The sequence below is a fragment of the Schistocerca gregaria genome, chromosome 11 (genome assembly GCF_023897955.1).
Source record: "Schistocerca gregaria isolate iqSchGreg1 chromosome 11, iqSchGreg1.2, whole genome shotgun sequence".
NCBI lineage: Eukaryota > Metazoa > Arthropoda > Insecta > Orthoptera > Acrididae > Schistocerca > Schistocerca gregaria.
The window spans coordinates 24,562,403-24,582,930 of NC_064930.1; the positions used below are offsets into that span (position 1 = coordinate 24,562,403).

Below are 20,528 nucleotides of genomic sequence, written 5' to 3' on the forward strand. Positions count from 1 at the left end.
ACGTAGGGGGCAGAAGGACAGTAGGTCGCTACGGGTGCTTTGTCTCGGTCTCTGAGGGCGATTCGTCGCCTGAAAAGGTCAACGTCAGTGTTTGAAAGTTGGGCACACATTTTTGCATTGCAATGTAGAGGTGGTAGCGTCTGTAGAGATGGCAGATGAACACTGCGCGTAAACGCTCCCGGTGCCCCTCCTCGGTCTGTGTCAACTGTGGAAAGCACCATTCTCCTTGCTCACCAGATTGCACTGTTTTCCACAGAGAGGAGAATGTACAAGGATAGAAGAGTACGGACAAACTAACTTGCCAAGAGGCCGACAATAAGTGCGAGTGGTTGCACTCGGCACGTGAAACACTGTCGTATGTTACAGCTACGACGATGTCACCCCTTTTGGCGACGGTACTCTTGCCCGTCACACCTCTGACAGTGGGCCCTCAGGTCTACTTGAGCACACCTCGCGCCCCCTCCCCCGATGGCTGTGGGCTCTCCTCTTCCTGCTTCGCCCTCACCTACTTAGGGATTGACGGCTTGCCACCCACCGTGGACATTGTTCCCCACCTCCCAGTTCGAGATGACTCGACTCCCTCCAGCTTCTCTAGCCAGGAAGAGGTCTCTCGGGACACTTTCTTCCGAGGTTTCTGCCAGTCTGCGACTGGACTTCAGCCAGTAGCTGAAGGAGCTACAGGTTGCCGGTCGCAGGTCTTCGTGGTCGTCGTCTTTATCCGAAACTCATTTGGAGACGCTCTACGGAGAGTAAAGACGACAAAAAGTCCTCTGAGGAGGAGGACATTCTGCTGGCTCCCACATCATCAGATCCCACCAGTTCCACTTCTGTGACCGATGCAGAGATTCCGGCCGCCTCTGAGGCCCGGGTTCACACCACGCGATGGAACCCGGAACCAAAGTACAGTATATTGAGGTCGTAACCCCTCTGCCTGTGGCAGTAAGTGACTCTGCGGCATAACCGGCCCACTTGGTCTCTTCGTGGCCTCGCAGCACATCGATAACATTGTTCTCCAGTGAAATTGTAGCGGGTTTTTCCACCACCTGGCTGAGCAGTGACATTTTTTTAAAGTACTTCACTTGCCTTCTGCATTGCCCTTCAGGAGAGTTGGTTTCCAGCAACGCATATCCTGGTCCTACGTGGATATTGGGGATATTGTAAGAATTGTGCTACCTGTGACAGGGTGTTGGGCGGAGTTTGCACGTATGTTCTGGACGGTTAATATAGCAAACTTGTGCCTTTTAATAAGCTTTGGAGTCTGTGTGGCTGTTCGGGTAAGGGCACTACAGGATATTACCATCTGCAATGTTTACCTACCTTCTAATGGTGGAGTGTCTCGCAACATATTGTTTGCCTGGATTTCTCACCTCCTCGCCCCCACCATGACCCTCGCGTTTCCTAATCTCAGGTGATTTCAATGCCTGTGAGCCTCTGTAGGGTGGAACGACGATCGCAGGCCGTGATAAAAGCCTCGGAGCTTACTGGCACAACTTGACCTTTGCTTTTTGAATATTGGTACCTCCACACACTTCTGTGTGGTGCACATAACTTTCTCAGCCATTTACCTTTCCATCTACAGTCCTTGTCTTCTAACATCCACAGGAGCATCCACGATGACCTGTGTGGTATTGACCACTTCGGGATCTTGCTGTCCCTGCCCACCGTCACTCCCCAGGATGCCTGCCCAGACGGGCTCTCGACAGTGTCGACTGGGGTGCTTTCACCTCTGCTGTCATTCTCAGCTCCCTCCCCCTTGAAGATGACGATGGGGTAGTCCAGAACAGTCATTCTTTTGGCAGCTGATTTAGTGATCCCCTGTTCCTCGGGCCCGCTGCAGTGGAAGACGGTAACCCACTGGTCATCAGACATCGCAGAAGCCATTAGATATCGTAGGTGGGCTCTCCGATGACTTGAGCAGCACCCACTGACGGAGCACCTCATTGCCTTTAAGTGGGTTCTTCCCCATTTCTGCCACCTAGTAAAATGACAGAAGTGAGAATGCTGAGAATGGTACATTTCAACCGTCGGACCAGCCTTTGCAGGCTTGGGCTAAGATCAGATGCCTTATGGATATCAGACACCTCCTGTGGTAGCTGGTATTATCTCGAATGACACTGTCTACACTGAACTATACACTGTTGCCAAACATTTTGCTCTGCATTACGCTCGAGTCTCAGTGTCTGAGAATTGTCGACTTGCCTTTAGTGTTCTAAAACAGTGGGCGGATTGAAAGTAGTTAACCTATACTACGTGCCACCCGGAACTGTACAATGTTCCGTTCGGTGAGTGGGAATTTGTCAGTGTCATAGCTCACTGCCCTGATACGGCCTCAGGTCCAGTTTGCATCTGCAACCAAATTATCAAACACCTGCTGGTGGATTGTCATTGTCATATCCTCACCTTCTTTAACCGCTTCTGAAGCGAAGGCGAATCCCTGTTGCAATGGTGAGAAAGCGGTATTGTCCCAATGCTGAAACTGGTTAAGCACCCTCTACACATGGACAGTTATCACCTGGTAAGTCACACCAACGTTCTCTGTAATTTGCTCGAATGCACGGCGAGTCGGCAGCTGTGTCGACTCTCGGGGTCTTCTGGCTCCGTCCCAGGGTGGTTTAAACCGAGGCTGTTCCACCACTGATAATCCGATTTACCTGGAGTCTGCCATCTGAACAGCTTTCGCCCAGTGTCAACACCTTATAGCCATCTTATTTGACCTGTAAAAGGCTTACGACACCACGTCCTCGCTACCTTACACTCTCTCTGTGGTGTTGGGGGCCGGAATGGACCCACAGCCATTCCTTGCCTGTCGTAAGACGTTACTAATAGAACTCCTTTTATTTGGTGACATTTCTACCTCGACTATTCTTTGAACATTTGAAGGTTTCTGCTCTTTTCGCGTTTTTACGTTTTTTCCCTCTCACTGTTTATGGCTTTTTAAATTGTGGTCCACATTGTGGGTTTGACCTCCACTTTGCAAAGTGCGGTCCGTTGCTGGAAGCACGTCTTACTATGCTGCATCAACTCTCCACAGCACGCAGTGCACTTCCCTGTCGTGTGGATCTGTCCTCGCACCTGAAATCCGGCGCGGTAGCAAGTCTGCCGTGGTGGCGTTGTCGAGTACCCTTCGAGTGGTAGTCCCTTGACGATGGAGATTGCAGTGCCAATTTCTGAGCTGTAACCTCTCCCTGTCAGCCGAGCAGTAGCTACTTATACACTTTGGTGTACCGGGACTCCATGCAAAGGCCAATGTGTCAGGTGGCCTTTGCCTTTGCGGGTGATGCCCACAGGGAGAGGCCTCCGATCGGAGTGAGAGAGATCGAGGCAGGTGACCGGCAGTGAAATTTATCGAGCTTAACATTGGCCGTGCCAACAGAGTGTCTCGACAATTGGGAACAGTGATTTTATTATAGAGCTTTACAATCCTGTGGCATTTCCGTCTTTGTCCGTGCCTCGAGATGAGAGGTGGCTAAGGAGAAATGAAAGTGCACAGTTTGCCATGAACTCGGTTTGCTCCCGAACTGACAGCGGATTGTCCGCTACAAGGAAGTCTTTGTTTTTTTGTTGAAAATGTTTGAGATCAGTTTTGGAAGGTTGCTGCTTTAGACAAGATCATAAATGGATCTTTTCCGATCAAAACATCGCACGCATTTCGGACTTGTCAGGAAAGGAGATACACCGGTCACCATTTCTCCTCATGCCGAGCTCGACAGATTCTGAGGTGCTATCTTCCGTCGGGGCCAAATGTTACAAACTGATGAAGAGCTGCGTATCAGTCTGTACGGAGTCCATTTTATTTGCCGCACCTAGAGGGGACCCGAGGTTAATAGAGTGATACCGGAGCTTTTATTCTAGCCTTCGAAGGCAATTTTCTGGATAAGAAGGTTAAGGTATTGCTTTAATGTGTCCTTCCCCTGTTCTAATGAGGCTATTTATAGGATGTGTGGATCGGCATCCCGTGAGGACAGCCCTTGTGACTTACTGCCTCAATTTATCAACTCTCTGGAACAGCACCCTCCTCGTTCACCGTTATGTCAGTGTTCGAGAGTGAGAAGAAAATTCGAGAGTGTAAAATATTTGACTGCCTGTCTAATCAAGAAATAAAGAAAATGTTTGAAGGACTTCATCTGCTTTTGAGGGCTTCTGACTGCTTCCAAGATGGGGCACCTTGCCTGCCTTTCTTCTTCGGTCTCCCTTTCTTCCCGTATCTCAGTTTCATTGACGTTTCTCAGACCTCGGGGTTTGGTTCCCCCGAGCCTCGCACTGTAGGCTATCTGTGATCTACAGTCGTACAGACCTGTGTGTCTGAGGACAGACAGACTGACGATGTGTTAGTGTTATCTCCGTTAGTCGTCCGACCGACCGACCACAGTGTCTGTGGGCGGAGACTCCTCAAAGCTGGGAACGGTGAACTGGTCTTACTAGTGCCGTCCGGCAAAGAAAAAATAGTGCTTTCGGTAAACTAGTAAGGTAAAGGGAGGGGCAGTTGCAAAAATCGAATAAAAGCAAGTTTATTTAATTTGACTGGAAGAGAATCGGTAATGGCGAGCTTAACTTTGGCAGGTTCAGTTTTAGACAAAATATGATAGCTGTCATCACAATGACATAGAAAGGGCAAAGGATGGCAAGAACGCCATTGTTAGGGACTGGGAGTTCTCACGGCAAATGGATCGGTGTCAGCGTCACAAACCCACGTCTCATAAATAAGCAAAATGAGCTTTGCATTTTGCTCACAGCCAGCGTCTGTGCAGTCACTTGCGCGTGGGTTGTGCAGTTTTATAATAGTGAATTAAAGTTTGATGTGGACTGTGACATTGACAGAGACGACACGGACGTATTTCACTTAACAGAGCACCACACGTGCTGCCAAACGTGGTAAGTTAGCAGCAGCGCTTGCTCCTGTTGTTGTACGTCTGTTCGGAGTAGAGCGACAGTCGGTGATAACCTATAGGTTGTGACTGTTTGTTACTCCGTTGAATTGTGGGACGTAAGTGGGGCAGGACGGTGTAGTTCCGTATTTTTCCTTGCGACAGGTCCTGTAATTGTTTAGGGAAGACCAGTGTGGCAAAAAGAGCATTACACTTTTGAGAAAGCAATTGGCCTTAGCCTTATTGTAACAACAATTATTACAGTTTCAAACTGGGCGGAAGGTTGCAACAGTGGTGCATATGCCACACAAAAGGCATTACTGCACGCTCAGTGTCATAAACAGTTCTAAGTTGCATAATACCCAAGTGGTTTTGTTTGTAAAAGTCGGAAGAAGATTTTATAGAGGCCAGCACACCTCAAATATATGTCATTTTTACCAGAACATTGTTAATATTTTAGCAGTGGCAAACCTTCACTTCCCCGCATTAGCGTAACGATTTGGTAGAGATCCAGAGTTTACAGCGTGGCAGACAGTGCCCAAGTGACTGCACTGTCAGTAAAATCAGGTGGGTTACAGGCTGAGCAAGTGCTAATGCGCAGGTAAGTCACAGATAGCACCCGCCGTTCAGCCCCGTAAAGCTATCGCATACCGTAACGCTCATTCGAGGTGGTCCATCTGCGTTGTTCTGTTGACCTAATGTAATGAGGAATGTGCTTCGTGTGCATCGGTGAGAGACATTTCACAGATTGTAATTGATGATGTCAGTCAGTCAGTGTGGAACACTTACGAGTTATCTGCTATGAGACACCACTTAGGACAGTGTATGCCGAATGGTGTGCTCTGAAACACTCATCTGCAGGAGTGGCGTATTCTTTTTGTCAAATCTGCCGAGGTTGTTATCTAGTCTGCTTTTCAGGACGGGTGAGCCTCCGGCCCCTACATTCTCTGACGAGTTGTGGATGTCCGACACCTTTCTGCCTTCTTGTGGTTTCACTGACCTCAGACTGTTAGCTACAGACAGTAGCTCATAAAGTGCTGACCTGGTTCGGAGTTTTTGAGATGCTCGTTTGCATTGGGGTCTCGTAACAATTTTCCCTTTGTCAGGGTTGCTTATATCAGTGGATTTCAATCACTACAATGATTTCTTCTGTCTCTACTTTGCATGTATACAGGGTGGTTGTAAAGTCAAAACCTACTTTGACTCTCCTAGAAACTAGCATCAGCTCTTGCTGGTGTGTAATAACATTGACTGATATGAGCTTTACCATTTACGATTTGATCAAGTGAAAACCAAAAAATGGCTGGTAGAAAACAGTAGAAGACAGAGCTGAGACTGTCACCACGTGTGGTTGGTGCAAGTTGAGAGACAGTGGAGGGAAGAACAGAGGCAATTCTAGAAGTCGGTCAAGGGGGGGGGATATCGCTTAACAAAAGGAGAGTCTTCCACTGACAAATTGGTAAAATTTGGTGTTGCTTAAAGTAGTTTTTGGTACCTGTTTTGGAGTTCAGGGTAAAAAAAAACTTATTTTAACAGGGGAGATTTTAAAAATTACATAAATCATAAAAAAAGGTCAACTTAGAACAAATAAGTTTCCAGTAATTTTCTGGATACGGAAGATGACATGAATGTAAAAACTTGAACTGGATATAGAGAAAAAATATCTGTAACAAAATTCACTGGATATTTCCATCATCAGCCCAATATGTCATGCACATTTGTCTCTGTTTCTTTTTTCTGAATGTGTCAATGATATTTTTAATGTCCATATCTCTTTCTTTATGGATATTTTCAAGAGCTGATACATTTAGTCTCACCTGCCTCAGTGTGTTACACAAATAAGTCTTTATTCGTCTCAAAATAGAGAAGCTTCGTTCAGGAGTGCTCGTTGTAACAGAAATAGTCCCAAATATTTGAAGTAAAACATATGCATTTGGGAAAAACTGTTTGTCACAGTTCTTTAAATCTTCAGTCGCTATTTCAGATCTTTTACTTTCATCAACCCACTGTTTCTTCTGTAGTTTCAGCCCTCCTTTTGGATCTGTTGAAGTAATATATTTGCTGATTTCTGAAGTCATTTTGTCCAGTGTAAAATGATACTCCATTTCAGGGGGGGAGGGAAGGGGGGGGGGAGCTATACCCCCCCCCCCTTGCCTCCGCCCCTTGGCAAGAGTGAGGTAGGAAACCGAAAGATAATCCTCAGATAATAAAAAAAAGCCATAAAAAATACACGATAACTGCTAGAGTGAAAGATGCAAGTCAGTCTGGAAGACTTTAGACATCCACGTGCAAAGAGAGTGTGAATGATGATCACCGCATCTTCGAACGAAGCCTTGCAAAGTCAACAAGACAAACTGCTAGGGACATTGGATTGTAATGTCACATAGTAACAACCATTTTCAAAAGTGAGGTTTTTTTTTTCGACCTCAGGAGCCACATTACGTGCAAGAGCTGTTTGATGAGGACTGTCACATGAGAGTGGAAGTTTGGGAGATTGTGCTCGATCGAGGAGACGATTATTCCGATCAGTAAAACAATACCCTGTGCTCTGATGAAGTGGGATTTCACGTTGGAGGTTTTGTGAACTGTCACGGTTGTCATTATTGGTCAAAATTGGATGCAGTGTGATGGCTGAAAAATGCAATCGAGATCAAAGGTGTGGTAAGGGATGACACGAAGGAGATTAGTTGGACCGTACGTGCTACATGACACCGTGAATAGTGCACGATACTTGCAGATGCTACGAACATATGTAGGGCCTGTGGTTCGAGAATGGGGAAATGGAAGGGAATTGCTCTTTGCACAAGATGGAACTCCACCCCACAGTGAGAGAATGGCTTGATGACAATTTCCCTGGCAAGTACATTGGCCACCGGCAACGGACAGAATGGCTTGCATGCAGCCCTGATCTCACATCATGTGAATTCTTCCTTTGGGGACAAGCTAAGGAATAAATGTACAAGTTAAAACCAAAGGATATTGACAGTCTTGAATAAAGTATCTGTGAAGTGTTTGCAAATGTCCTAGTTGAGATGCTAGGAAAATCCTTAATTTTTTTCCTAAAAGATTCAAGATCTATGTGAAAAATGTGGGTGCATAAATTGAAATGTAACTTAATAACCAAATGATACACTGTAATAATATATTCAATAGAAACAAAACTATGAAAAGATGTATTCTTTCTGAAATATTCACTGTTACAAATAGGTACCGACTTTACAACCATCCTGTACTTTCCATACCACACTGTGTGCCCGGAGCGGCAGCAGGTGACATTTGATCTTGCTCTGGTCATCACTTGTCGGTGGAAATATTTACCTGTTGTCACTCGCACGGGAAAGATATCAGTGTAATTGCTAGTATTTGTAACATTACACTCTTACCAAATGTTCGTGACAATATTGTGAAAAGGAAAGTTACTGCTCGCCATATAGTGGAGATGCTATATGGCCTTACAGGCTGAAAGCTATTATTTTTGACAGTCTTTTTGTTGTCAGAATGAGATCTCATTCTGGAAACATCCCCCAGGCTGTGGCTAAGCCATGTCTCCGCAGTATCCTTTCTTTTAGGAGTGCTAATTCTGCGAGGTTTGCAGGAGAGCTTCTGTAAAGTTTGGAAGGTAGGAGATGAGGTACTGGCAGAAGTAAAGCTGTGAGGACCGGGCGTGAGTCGTGCTTCGGTAGCTCAGATGGTAGAGCACTTGCCCGCGAAAGGCAAAGGTCCCGAGTTCGAGTCTTGGTCGGGCACACAGTTTTAATCTGCCAGGAAGTTTCAGTCTTTTTGTTGTGTCTGTCTGCGACTCAGCATCTCTGCTATATGGTGAGTAGCAACTTTCCTTCTCACAGATGATTGAGAATATTGTTTCAGGCCGCTTCTGTACTAGCTGCTGGTAAAACTTTCTGGATGTGAGCTTGTGGCCCAAGAAAGTCTTCTGTTCATGGTGTTTAGCCCTGGACTGCGCCGGACATCTTCGGGTGCTCCTCCTCCCAGTCTTGCCGACTGACCGATCGGACGCCCGAGAGCGACATACATACTGCAGGAAAGGGGGTGTGGTCGAAGTAACGTGTGATGAGCAGAGCCGCAGAATCGCTAGACAATTTTATCTTTGACAAGGATTATCTCTGCTCATCACGTTCCTTTGGCCACACCCCCTTTCATACAGTATATATGTCCCTCTTGGACGTCTGACCAGTCAGTTGGAAGATTTGGTGGAGGAGCACCTGAAGATGTCTGGTGCAGTCCTGGATGAAACGTCAGGAACAGAAGAGTTTCTTGGACCACGACCTCACAGCCTGAAAGGTTTACCAGCAGCTATGTCATCCAGTCATCAAAGCCTTTTGCACTGCTTTGACTATAATCTGGCACAGATGTTTTGCCACACATAAAAATACAGTAATGTTGTTTTTTGTATTGCAGGGTTATGAGTTTATGGCAGTGAAGCAGGAGCTACGTGAAGGCACTGAGGCAGATCTACTACGAATGGTGCAGGTATGAAACTTGCATTCTGTCCTCTGTAAGTGTTTCCTGGTATTTCATCATTAGATATTGATGGAAAGTACTGTCACGTGACTGAGTGTAAGGCTGCCACTCCAAAGACTCCCACACTCCACTCCTCAGCCAGCCATAGTATTTTCTCTTACACCTTCAAGTACTATCATCTTTCCAATTTGTTTATAAATATTGAAACTGAAAACTTGTAGTGTGATTCACACTTCCTGTGCACTGTAGTTCTCCCTATCCATTCTTTAATTTAGCACATGCAGCTGATCCCTTGAAGGAGAGCCTTCGAAAATTTGGAACAAGTTTTGGTAATAATTAATGGAGGGGAAGTATATCGTAGAAAATCTGTAAACTATACACGACTGGAATGCCTCTGACAAACTTCCAGATGTGGTGGTGGTGGTGGTGGTGGTGGTGGTGATGGTAATAGTAATATGATATTCTGCCTTATGGCAGGCCTTGACATGGGTTAAGCCTCTTCTACTTTTGTCTGCCCATAGCCAGTCGTTTCATTTCTGAATATTTGTTTTTTCCAACATTTGATATCTTCTTTTTCGTCTTCCCCTTTTTCCCCTCCACCATTCCATCTATTCCTTCCTTCAATAAACAGTCCCTCCCCAAACGATGTCCAATCCATTTCCGTTTTCCCTTGCTGATGACTTTCAGCATGTTTCTTTCTTCTCCAACTTCTTCTTAATATTTCTTCATTCCTTACTCGGGCTCCCCATTTCACTTTTTCCATTCTTCTCCATATCCACATCTCTAGTGCCTCCACATGTGGTAGTGTGGACCAAAATGAGGAAAAATAAGTCAAGTAAATGTGCACTCTAAAATGCGTACCTTAGGAGCTTTGAGCACTCCTTCGTCTTTGGTACTGTGAAACACATCTCCTGAAGAAGTGCTTGAATCTCTTAAGATATTCACCTTAAAGTCCATGTTTACTGGACATTTTGTCTCCTTTTGGTCTGTACTACCAGCTGTGAAAGTTTATCGACGGAGTTCTGGTTTGACCTGTGTTAACAGTTAATACGACTACTACTTCAAATGTACCTGTAACGTCAGAAAGTATTATTCTTTTACCTTTTTACTCATTTTAAGCCTCTCAAAAAATGGATACACTGATACGTTAAAGATTTTAGATGGTATAACTGTCTCACTTTCACCAATGAAATATTTATTAATATCTTTAGCTGTAGTATTTATTTTCAGTAACAATTTGTTCTTGCCATGAACAGTATTAAGTGATATGACACAGTAGGAGATACAAATGTCAGTGAACTAGTACAGTTTGTTTAATATGAGTGATGTTCATTTTTTACATTTGTGCAGTGTGTAAACAATGATTACAGGAAATTAGTACCAAAGCTGTGGTACCGTGTCCCAATGAATTATACAAAGCTGTGTTGCTTTACTACTCATTCAACAACAAAGATAAAAATAAATATCTTGTAATTGTTTCCAATATAATTTTAAGGTCTACTGTCGGTTTGTTAAAATGTTAACTGCCAAACAGGTATAGTGACTACTTTTGTGACCAAATGAAGGAGAGGAGGAGCTTTCAGGACTGTGATTTTGCATCAGGGTAATGGCTGCCCTCGCAGAAATGATGAACATCCTCTCTGATGAACACTCGCCTCATAACAGGCAGATAGCGAAATCCGACGGTGTTCTGAGTAAAGACATTTGAACTGTCCAAATTTTATCAGTAAATTTCTGAAGTATTTGTAATGTAGGTCCCAAATTTATTTCCCTCAGCAAAATTTCTCACACTCTGACTATTCTTGGGACCGAAATGAGACTGAAGTACAAAATAGAAATCTGAGAGATTAGCGAGTCATGGAATGTATATCGAAAAGACAGATTAAATGCCACAGGTGGGGGGGAGTGTTCATTGCAGTTGACAAAAACGTCTCTCTCGAGGTCGAATTGGAGTGTGACATTGAGGTTATCTTATTGCATATAACAGGTCTAAGGAAACCATGTTAATTGTTGGACGTTTGTACCGGCCACCCGATTCTGCTGTGACAGTTTTAGAATCATTCAAAGATAGTCTATGGTCAGTATCGTGGAAATACCCAGACTGTGCAGTATTAGTTGGAAGAAATTTCAACCTACCAGGTATATACTGTGACATCTGTGGATTCATTGCAGAGGATACAGAGCTACAGGCATGTGATGTGCTTTTGAAAATATTTTCAGAAAACTTTCTTGAGCAGCTAGTTTGACAGCCAACACACAATGGATGTGTTTTTGAACTTGCAGCTAAAACCGGGCCTGACCGTATCAGTGGCTCAGTGACTGTGACTCTGATGTGATCATAGTGACTGTTGTTGTGGTCTTCAGTCCAGAAACTGGTTCGATACAGTTCTCCACGCTACTCTGTCTTGTGAAAGCCTCTTCATCTCCGAGTAACTACTGAACCCTACATCCTTCTGAATCTGCTTGGTGTATTCATCTCTTGGTCTCCCTCTACGATTTTTACCCTCCACACTGCCCTCCAGTACTAAACGGGTGATCTCTTGATGCCTCAGAACATGTCCTACCAACTGATTCCTTCCTCTAGTCAAGTTGTGCCACAAATTTCTCTTCTCCCCGGTTATGTTCAATAGTGACTATGCCTACTAAAGTTAATAAATCAGTCACAAAGTGTAGGAGAGTATTCTTGTTAGAAAGAGCAGATAATCTGTTGTTAGTATCCCTTCTAGAGAGTGAATTGAAATCATTTACTTCCAGTAGAGGAATTGTGGCCAAAGCTGAAACAGATTGTAAATGAAGCTCTGGAGAAGTGTTTCGCAGATAAGTTAATTGATAATGGGAAAGACACACTTTGGTCTAACAAAAATATTTGAAAAATCCTGAGGAAGTGAAGGCTGGTGCACTCTCGGTTGAAAAGAGAATGTGCAGACGATGACAGTCTAAAGTTAGCAGGGATTTGTACAGCTTTAAAAAGATCGATGCACAAAGTATGCAACTACTACTGCTGTCATACCATAGCAAAAGATTTTGATATTATACAAAATCTCTAAGTGGGTCTAAGACTTCCATCCAGTCACTTGTTGAGCAGTCTAGTGTGACAGTAGAAGAAAGCTGAAGTTTTAAATTTTGCATGTAAGAAATCATTCACACGGGAGAATCATACAAACATACTGTCATCTGACCACAGCACTGACTGTTGTACGGAAGAACATAGCAGTAGGCATTCCCGGCATAGAAAAACAACTGGAAACAAATAAGTTGCCGGGTCCAGATGGAATCCCAATCTGGTTTTACAGAGTGCATCGGACCCTTACTTACCTCGCATTTATCACGAATGTCACCCCGTGCAAAGTCCCGAGTATCTGAAAAAAGCACACGTGACTCCTGTATGCAAGAATGGTAAAAGAGTGGACCCAAAAAATTATAGACCGACATCTTTAACATCGGTTTCCTGCTGAATTCTTTAACGTATTCTCAATGTGAATATAATAAATTTCCTCGAGACAGAAAAGCTTCCGTCAACGAATCGACACAGTTTTATAAAGCATCGCACGTGGAAGACTCGGCTTGCCCTGTTCTTATATGACATGCTGTGAAGGGCAATAGGGTATAGGTCCCCAGATATGTGAATGGCTGAATGACACATTTACTCACGAAGTAGTACAAGCCCTAAATAACAAATTATCGCCAGTTGATATCTTTTGTGATCTTTCCAAGGCATTTGACTGTGTAGACGGTGTCACACTCTTAGAAAATCTCATGTTTTATTGAATTGAATGCTATACACACAGATGGTTTGAATCATACTTAATGAATAGAAAGCAAGAAATTGTGCTGAATAGCACAAATAATGTTGGGAGGGTGGTAAATTCTAGTGAATGGGTAGTTACCACAAAGGGAGTCCCACATGATTCAATTTTGGGTCCTCTGCTGTTCATTATTTGTGTGAATGACCTCTCACTTAACGTTCAGCAAGCGGAACTAGAACTTTTTGCAGATGACAAGAGGGGTATAATAAATCCCATTCCAGAAAAATCAGCTGAAGGTATTGTTAAGGATGTCTTTCAAAGAATTATTAAGTAGTTTTCAGAAAATGGACTCCCCTTTAGTTTTGAAAATGCTCACTATGTCCAGCTCTGTGTACCGAATACACACATACTGACAATTCACGTAGCATATGAACAGGGCTCAGTTAACAGGTTAGATTTCTCCAAATTTTTTAGGTGTTCACATTGATGACAACTTGAACTGGAAGAAGCATATTACTGAGCTTCTCAAACAATTAAGTTCAGTTTCTTTCGCTCTTCGTATAATCGCTAGTCTCGGCAATAAACAGATCAGCCTCCTAATGTACTTTGCACATTTTCAATCATTAATGTCTTATGGAATAGTTTTCTGGGGTAACTCACCACTTAGACATAATGTATTGATTGCACACAAGATAATTTGTAGTGTTCACCCAAGGATGTCATGTAGGCACCTTTTCAAGGAGTTAGGTATTTTAACTGCACCATCAGAGTACATACATTCGCTAATGCAATTTGTTACAAATAATCCATCTCAGTTTGCGAAGAATAGTGATGTTCGTACGTACAACACTAGAGGGAAAAATGACCTTTTCTACTCGTTATTGAAGCTGTCAGTTGCTCGAAAAGGAGCACACTATTCAGCAAGAAAAATCTTTGATCATTTGCCCAACAGCATAAAGTGTCTGGCAGGTAGCAGATCAAGTTTTAAATCTAGCTTAAAATCATTTCTTTTGGACAACTGCTTCTATTCCATGGACAAGTTTCTCTTTCAGGAAAGGGTTAAAAAAAAGTACCTCTAAATTTAGTTGCATGTGTAGCAGTGAAACTTTCAGTAATATTAATATATTCACATATTCACGCGAGTGTGTGTGTGTGTGTGTGTGTGTGTGTGTGTGTGTGTGTGTGTGTGTGACTTGTTCCACATCATATCGATAAAATAATTGGGAAAATGATCTATGGAACATGACATAACTAAACTTCTTAAGCAATAGAATCAGCACGTTGTCCTCGATTGTGTGTGTTTGTCAGGGTATCATCAGAAGTGTCCCAGGGAAGTTTTGTAGGGGCCCTGTTATTTTTTATATACATGAATGATCTGGTGGGCAGGTTGGGCAGCAGTCTGTGGTTCCTGATGATGCCGTGGTGTAGGGGAAGAATCATTGTTGAGTTACTGTAGGAGGATAAAAAATGACTTCGCAAAATTTCTAGTTGGTATGATGAATGGCAGCTAGCTGTAAAAGTATAAAAATCTAAATTAATGCAAATGAGTGGGAAAAACAAACCTATAATGTTTGGATGCAGCATTAGTAGTCTCCTCTTGACACTGTCACATTGTTGAAATGAAATGTCTGGGCATAACTTTGTAAAGCAATATGAAATGGAACGAGCATGTGAGACTTGTGGTAGGAAAGGCAAATGTTGGACTTTAGTTTATTGGAAGAATTCTAGGAAAGCACGGTTCATCTGTAAAAGAGGCCTAATATAGGATGCCGGTGTGACCTATTCTCGAGTACTGCTCGAGTGTTATCTATCTGTACCAGATCGGATTGAAGCAATTAAGAGGTGGGCTGGCAGATTTGCTGCTGGCAGGTGGTAGATTTGTCACTAGTAGGTTCGAACGACACTCGAATGTTACTGCCGTGCTTCAGGAACTGAAATAGCAATCTCTGGAGCTGAGACGATATTCTTTTTGAGAAACACTACTGACAAAATTTAAAAATTTAGAGGACTGGCATTTGAGGCTAACTGCAGAATGTTTCTGCCGCCTCCAACATACATTGCGCCTAAGGACCACAGAGATAATGTGCGAGAAATTAGTGCTCGTATGAAGGCATAGAGAGAGTTGTTTTTCACTTGCTCTGTTTGCGAGTGAAAGGGGAAAGGAAACTATAATTAGTGGAGCAGGATACCCTCCGTCACACACTGCACGGTTGCTCAGGGAGTCTATGTAGATGGCAAACTACGAAATCCATTATTTTTGAAATTCTATATCACCTGCTATAGAGTTCTGACATTGCTCCAGATGATTTCTACCCTTTTTGTTTGACAGATGAGCATGTGGACGAATAAGAGTTTCTATCAAATGACGAGATTGTGGAGGCAGTGCCACAAAGCTGTTTTCGGGATGGCTGAAGGAAACTTGTCAGGAGATGGCCCAACTAAGTGACGGTTAAGGGAGACCGTGTAGAGAAATGATGTTATTTGCAGGGTTTATTTTTTCAATAACTTGTGACCAAATTTCCTGAGCCGACAACCGGAAAAGTTTCTCTCGTATCGTGAAAAACCCTGCGAATACTTCACGCAATAAAAGTGTTGATCGGTTCCTCACCGTGCCGGTTATTTGTCAAAAATGTCCCTCTCTCTCCACTCAAATTGCCGCCCTTCACAGGGTGCTGACAAGGGCAGTGTCGCAGATCTAGTGAACGACGACTCGTCCTCCGAAACTCTTGCAGTTTACTTTTCCATTTCTCAGTGATTGCAGTGGCTTCTTACCACTGTCAGTGTGCACAATACCCATTGTTTAAAAGTGAATGTTGGGGTTTAAAGCTTTGTAGCATTTATTAAATTATGTTTACATTTTTTATTACATTAAATTAAAAGGCAACTCGAGTAGTTTTACATAGTTTGCAATTGTTAAGAGATCTAAAGCCTCCAGACTATGATTTACATGCCAACTCTGGAAATAGTGTTGTTGCATGAAGAAGATTTCCTGTATTGTGTCACCTTCAGTGACGAATTGAGGTTTCACTTAAGTGTAAATGTGGACACGCAATGTGGGCATCGCATCAGTGGGTCAGCAAATCCCCGAGAGATGGTCAAGTTCCAACAAATTGAATGTTTTTTCTGCCATATTCTGGTGGAAAGTTTATGGGCTTTTCTTTGATGAAGCAAAGTGCTGTTTCTTATATTGATGCACTAAAACGATGTCTCTTCCCTCACTTGTGAGAAACTGGATCATGGAATTGCATTTGGCTGCAAGATGGTGCACCACCTCACTGGTATGTGGTATTTCTCGGAACTTGGTACAGGACTAGTTAGATGATGATGATGATGATGATGATGATCATCATGTACAAGACTCCAGGACTGGTCAGTACAAGACATCAGGATTGGTCAAGGGGGCACACAACACACCTTGTTTTGCACTAACTCCACATTCACCTGCTCCGACACCACGCAATTTTTGCCTTTGGCAGCTTGTAAAGGATCACGTGTATGTGCTTCTGTTACTTTCTGATCTATCTGACACAAGGAACAGTTGTTGCAACCATTACTCCAGGACACTGATCAATGTTTCGCCGGCTGCTGTGGCCGAGCGGTTCTAAGCGCTTCAGTCCGGAACCGCTCGACTGCTACGATTGCGGGTTCGAATCCTGCCTCTGGCACGGATGTGTGCGCTGCCCTTAGGTTAGTTAGGTTTAAGTTCTAGGAGACTGATGACCACAGATGTTAAGTCCCACAGTGCTCAGAGCCATTTGAACCGTCGAGGTTTGGGCATGACTCGTCTATCGATTGGGTGTGTACCGTAATGATGAATCGTGCTGACCTTGAGCACTTTTTGTCCTTAACAGTCAACAGAACTCACTTTTTCACTATTAAGAAGTGTTTTATTGAAAATTGTTTCATTGGTTTATGTGGTTGGCAATGCATAATACAGGCTTTATTTTGTCCCGGTATTGTAGAAACTGTACCACTTTTTGATTTGAGATGTTTTACCTATTTTCTGGAAGAACACTTGTGAGGGCAAAAATGTGTGTTACTGAGAAAGCTTTGCAGCGTGTCGAGAAAACAGAGCAGATGATAAAATTAGATTAAGAAGAGAAAAACGCACTTTGACACAAACGAGTGCAGTGAAGTTGGCTTGACGTGCGATGTTTGAGGACAACACGTCTGTCGCTTGCTGTTCACGATGTCAGAGTTTTCTTCCTGAGAAACTTTGGCATCGACTTGTCGTTCCTTTATATTCAGAATTGGTGTGGATGCCTCCACTTTGAAATACTTTGTGTAATAGTTTTGGTATGTCTCACTGTTTTTTGTTGTGCGATCTCTCAGAAAAATTACAAATTTTCACTTTTGACTGTCACTGACTGAAGATGCTGTTAAAATTCCCAAATGAGAGAATTGCAGGAAAGTTTTCCATGCATCTCGAGTTGTACAAATTTTTAACGAATTTCTTCACTGAAAATTTCTATGGTATTAGCCACATTGCAACGTCAAAAGATGGTGTCAGACTTGTTGTTTACACATGAGAGTTCGTCTTTACCAATCCTAGTATTTATGACATTGAACTCCTGCTAATCTGGCCCTCAGAAGTCCAGACTCTCAGTAATCCGGCCCACATCTGGCCTTTAGCCGCTCAAGTAGATAATGAATTATTGTGTGCATCAACATTGTTAGTTGATTACAGTGTCAAGCAATGCTACATCTATTTGAAATTGCAGCTTTCTTTATGGTTCAGTATTATGGCTTCTAAAACATGCTATGCTAGACGTCGAGCAGGATGATGAAACTACAGGGAAGACGAACTGGCATTCTTCCTGGAAAGCTGTTGCTGCCAAGTGCAGTGCCGGATAAGCAGCTGTTTGTGACCAAAATTTAATAGATGAAGAACAGTTGAAAGAGTACAACAGAGTCGTGATGAAAGTGATGAAGGAAGAGGACGTACGAGGAGAGAACACTGCTGGTGATGAACCTGCAGTCATCTCCCTGGAGTACATTATGCAACAGCCTGAAGTGTGCAGTATCGATGTAATGCTTGTAAAGCCGAGTGTGATCACGTGTACTGCCGTGGCATATCGTCATTGTGACAACTATTCTCTATCTGTCGTAGGAATAAATCTTGTGTCATGTAAACATTACACTATGTAAACATTACACTATGTCTTCTTCTCTGTCTGCTGGAACCTCTTTTGATTCTGTTTCATGTGGAGCGGAAGCGGAGCTGTCTTGAATACACTCGAGTGCAATAATGAGTATTTGTTTCGTGCTCTACATTATGCATACATCGGCTCAGCGATGATATGGGGTGACAGGTTTCAGTGCGTTTAACTTGGACAGCATTGACCAGACAAGTGATCCAGCTATCCCGCAGTGAAGTAACAGTTGCATTCTCAATGGAGAGAAGTCTTCCGAAGTAAGAGCAATTTTGGGTGTGCCACAGGGGAGTGTCATAGGATCGTTGTTATTCACAATATACATAAATGACCTTGTTGATGACATCGGAAGTTCACTCAGGCTTTTTGCAGATGATGCTGTGGTGTATCGAGAGTTCGTAACAATGGAAAATTGTACTGAAATGCAGGAGGATCTGCAGCGAATTGACGCATGGTGCAGGGATTGGCAATTCAATCTCAATGTAGACAAGTGTAATGTGCTGTGAATACATAGAAAGATAGATCCCTTATCATTTAGCTACAAAATAGCAGGACAGAAACTGGAAGTAGTTAATTCCATAAATTATCTGGGAGTACGCATTATGGGTGATTTAAAATGGAATGATCATATAAAGTTGATCGTCGGTAAAGCAGATGCCACCGAGATTCACTGGAGGAATCCTAAGGAAATGCAATCCGAAAACAAAGGAAGTAGGTTACAGTACACTTGTTCGCCCACAGCTTGAATACTGCTCAGCAGTGTGGGATCCGTACCAGATAGGGTCGATAGAAGAGACAGAGAAGATCCGACCGAGAGCAGCGTGCTTCGTTACAGGATCATTTAGTAATCGCGAAAGCATTACGGAGATGACAGATAAACTCCAGTGGAAGACTCTGCAGGAGAGATGCTCTGTAGTTCGGTATGGGATTTTGTTGAAGTTTCGAGAACATACCTTCACCGAGGAGTCAGGCAGTATATTGCTCCCTCCTACGTATATCTCGCCAAGAGACTGTGAGGATGAAATCAGAGAGATTAGAGCCCACACAGAGGCATACTGACAATCCTTCTTTCCACGAACAATACGAGACTGGAAAGAAGGGAGATCCGATAGAGGTATTCGAGGTACCCTCCGCCACACACCGTCAGGTGGCTTGCGGAGTATGGATGTAGATGTAGGTGTAGAACATAATGTTCTAATTAAAAACAAGAGTGATGAAAATTGCTGACTTCAACAAGTGCAATTTTGCTTCACGAGCTATGTGTGGCATAAAAGTACACTGCTGATTTCCCGTGTAGTTAAATATTGATGCCACCAAGGGTATTACAGTCAGTCATCTGGTAATCTCCGGACTCCTTCCATATTGTACTCCGAGCAGTATGGTACATTTTGAAAGATTATGTTGATAAAGAGACGATCAGCAACAGAATCCCAAGCCACCAAAAACACATTTCTTTGTCCTCCTCTTTTATGACATACTGTTCTGCATTTCGCCATTGTTCTGCTGTGATGTGTCACAAAGCTTCGTGCATTATTTGCATTTCGTGCATTTGGCAGTTTGTTATTTCTCTCAACAAATCACTTAACTTGACTCCAGATCAATTCTGTTGGGTTCAGTTGCAGTGTTATGTGACAACAGTAAAATTACCACATTTGCACTGTGCTTGACACTGTGAACATTATAGTTTTCCATTTTTCTACACGCTTATTACTCTGGCTCATATGAGACCACATCTGTCCTACAAAACAATGTGCATATTCAAATAAAAGAGTATTTGATTTTTAGTTTTTCTCCAAAATATTTAGCTGTGTAATGTTTTCTTAACTTCAACAATCTCTGACAATTCTTTATAAAATATTAATAATTAAGAATATGTGCTTGCAATGAAAACCAGAATTTTGCTTGCAATATGTAATTAGAAACTAGAAGACGTGTATTTTTCTTGAAAAGTGCTGGTTAAGTATGCCTTAATTAACATATATTTGATGAATATCACATTTAAATGACTTAGGTATTCAAACAGGAAAAAATCATAGACGTCGTCGTTTGAACCGTCGCCTGCCAGCATACACACTTGTCGTTCAGTGACACTGTTGTTTACGCCATGCATGTAATTACAATTCTTTCCCTTATATTTATTTCTTAGGTTTTCTCGAAAAATATCAATGCTGTTTTTTCTGTACAATCTTGTGAAAAACATTAAGAACAGCTTGTTTCTCACCATAAATGGTGTTACACAAGAATTTCACTATGAAGCAATTCACAGTACACATGAACAATAAGAC

At 42.9% G+C, this 20,528-nt stretch overlaps 1 protein-coding gene across 2 annotated transcripts in view; it reads left to right on the top strand.

Annotated features, from left to right (window-relative positions):
• The window catches only part of LOC126295424 (zinc finger protein OZF-like), a 146,940-nt gene that overhangs the window by 50,164 nt on the left and 76,248 nt on the right, over positions 1-20,528 (top strand). For both annotated transcript variants that reach the window (XM_049987908.1, XM_049987907.1), the window contains exon 3: positions 9,282-9,353. In XM_049987908.1, coding sequence (XP_049843865.1) covers positions 9,282-9,353 — 72 coding nt within the window. The remainder of the gene's footprint in view (positions 1-9,281; positions 9,354-20,528) is intronic.